This window comes from Thermobia domestica, chromosome 9 (assembly GCF_964235325.1).
Source record: "Thermobia domestica chromosome 9, izTheDome1.hap1.1, whole genome shotgun sequence".
Taxonomy (NCBI): domain Eukaryota; kingdom Metazoa; phylum Arthropoda; class Insecta; order Zygentoma; family Lepismatidae; genus Thermobia; species Thermobia domestica.
This window is the reverse complement of record NC_137462.1, coordinates 85,872,323-85,874,400: the sequence shown is the minus strand read 5'-3', so window position 1 is coordinate 85,874,400 and position 2,078 is coordinate 85,872,323. Positions and strand designations below refer to the sequence as shown.

At 34.6% G+C, this 2,078-nt stretch overlaps 1 protein-coding gene across 1 annotated transcript; it reads left to right on the top strand.

Moving 5' to 3' along the window:
- Positions 1 to 497: 497 nt before the first annotated feature.
- On the top strand, positions 498 to 1,592 carry LOC145660916 (uncharacterized). Its single transcript, XM_081726351.1, has one exon. It carries the CDS (start codon positions 498 to 500, stop codon positions 1,590 to 1,592), a length of 1,095 nt encoding a protein of 364 aa, XP_081582477.1.
- The last annotated feature ends 486 nt before the right edge of the window (positions 1,593 to 2,078 follow it).

Here is a 2,078-nt window from a genome sequence, read left to right as displayed (position 1 = left end):
CTTATATGTTTATTCTCAGGGACCCCCATACCATACGATATGTCATTCGAAATGTTAGAAATCTTAATCTGTGGAATCCGCGAAGTAAGACATTAATTGCTATTTCAACTGTCAACTGGAATGTAAAAAGTATTCAATATATGTTTGAAGTTCTGGTATCAAATGATATGTATAACGTCTTAATTATAATTGGAGTATCAAATGATCAACTGGAGAAATCTTTCAGCATAATGGTCTACATATATTTTCCTTTCACTGAAACACACTGTCGAAGCGCAGGATCACCGGTATTATTAAACAAATGGGAATATGGACGTTTTTTAATAGATGTCAACTTATTTCCAGATAAAGTTAGGAATTTACATAAATGTCCTGTTCATATTAGTTTACTTAGTGCTGTGCGCCCATATATTTGGGTGGCTAAAAGATCTGTACATAAAACTGAATATTCTGGTTCAATATCACTTTTGCTTCATATATTTGCTCAGGTTTCAAATATGAGAATTCTTGTGTCTGATCCGTGTCACTCATTTGATACATGCGCTCCACAAATGACATTTCCAAACTGTCCCCACACAGGTATTATTGCACAAATCAAATGTGGGAACTACGAGGGAAATTTGGTTGGAAGACGTCCATATCATCAACTGTATCCACACTTTGATATGATTCTCACAAGAGACTTCATTCGTCTAGTTTGGATAGTACCAAGACCTGATTTCTATCCTCGGTGGATGAGTTTGTTTTTCCCCTTTCAACTCAGTCCTTGGATTTCGATAGTGGTTTCATATGTAGCAGTCATAGCTGCATTTTACATTCTTCTAGTTGTAATGGGATCGAGATACCAAAAAGACTTAAATATTTTAGATTTAACTATGCTGTTCGTGTATATTCTATCCATTGTGTTAGGTGTATCAGTCCCTAAGCAACCTCTCAAGTTTCTGACTAGATTTCTGTTTATGTTGTGGGTAATTTGTTCGCTTATACTTAATTCCGGTTACCAAGGTGCTTTGTTCGGTTTTCTTACGGAGCCCAAAAGACAGCCAGCTATTAAAACAATGGAAGATCTCCTTCACTCTGGATTGCCTTTTGGAGGTTTCCCTCAATCTCGAGAAACTCTTCAGAACTCAGATGATCCAGTTGTAAGAGAAATGCATAGAAAATATGTTAACGTTACACTGCCTCTTGAAAGTGTATTTTCACACAGAAATGTTTCAATGTTGCATTTAAAATATAGTTTCGAGTTTGAGTTATACGTTTCAGGTAAAATTGATCATGATGGGAATCCTTTATTTTATGCTATCAACGAAGAGGTCTTTTATTATCCAACAGTATATCTTATGAAACGAGGATCTCCTTTCACTGAATCTTTTACGAAAATCATTGATCGGTGCTACGAATCTGGTTTGCTATCATTTTGGAAAAGGTTTGTCTTACAAGGCCTTATTATGAAGAAACTTCAAAATTTGACAGAATTTCGCGAAACACATGATATACCATTTTCCTTACATGATTTGATAGGTGCTTACCTGTTGTTGGGTTTCGGTCTAAGTGTAACTATTCTAGTTTTTATGCTAGAATGTATATTCTAAGAACTTACTTGAATGTAAAATAAGAAGAATTATTAATAATAACATCAGTCCAATTATGGTTTAAGAAACAAAATAAGGCAGTGAAACGAATAATTATTCTTGCATCTGTAAAGCAATAAAGTCACTCAGGTGCTTTTTGAACATGTGAGATTAAGGACAGCGTTTGCATCATAATCTACTTAGAGTAGTGCAGTAGGACGTTGATAATCCGAACGCGGTCCCTAGAAGCTTTTTACATTTTGTCTTAGCGCTAGCGATAAACAAACAATTGGGTTTTCGCCATTGGCATTGTATGAAGTTAGTGTTTTTTACAAAAGCTCATTCATATGTAATTGTTTGTCATGCATATTTTTTTTTTTTTTAATTTTCCTTAAGCCTATACAAGTTAAGTTTTAAGTGTGAGTTAAAAGAACAGTGTAATTTAAAGGGTACGAACAGGTTCTTCGGAAACATTTAATGTAAGTACGTTAGCCTTACGTATGGTAT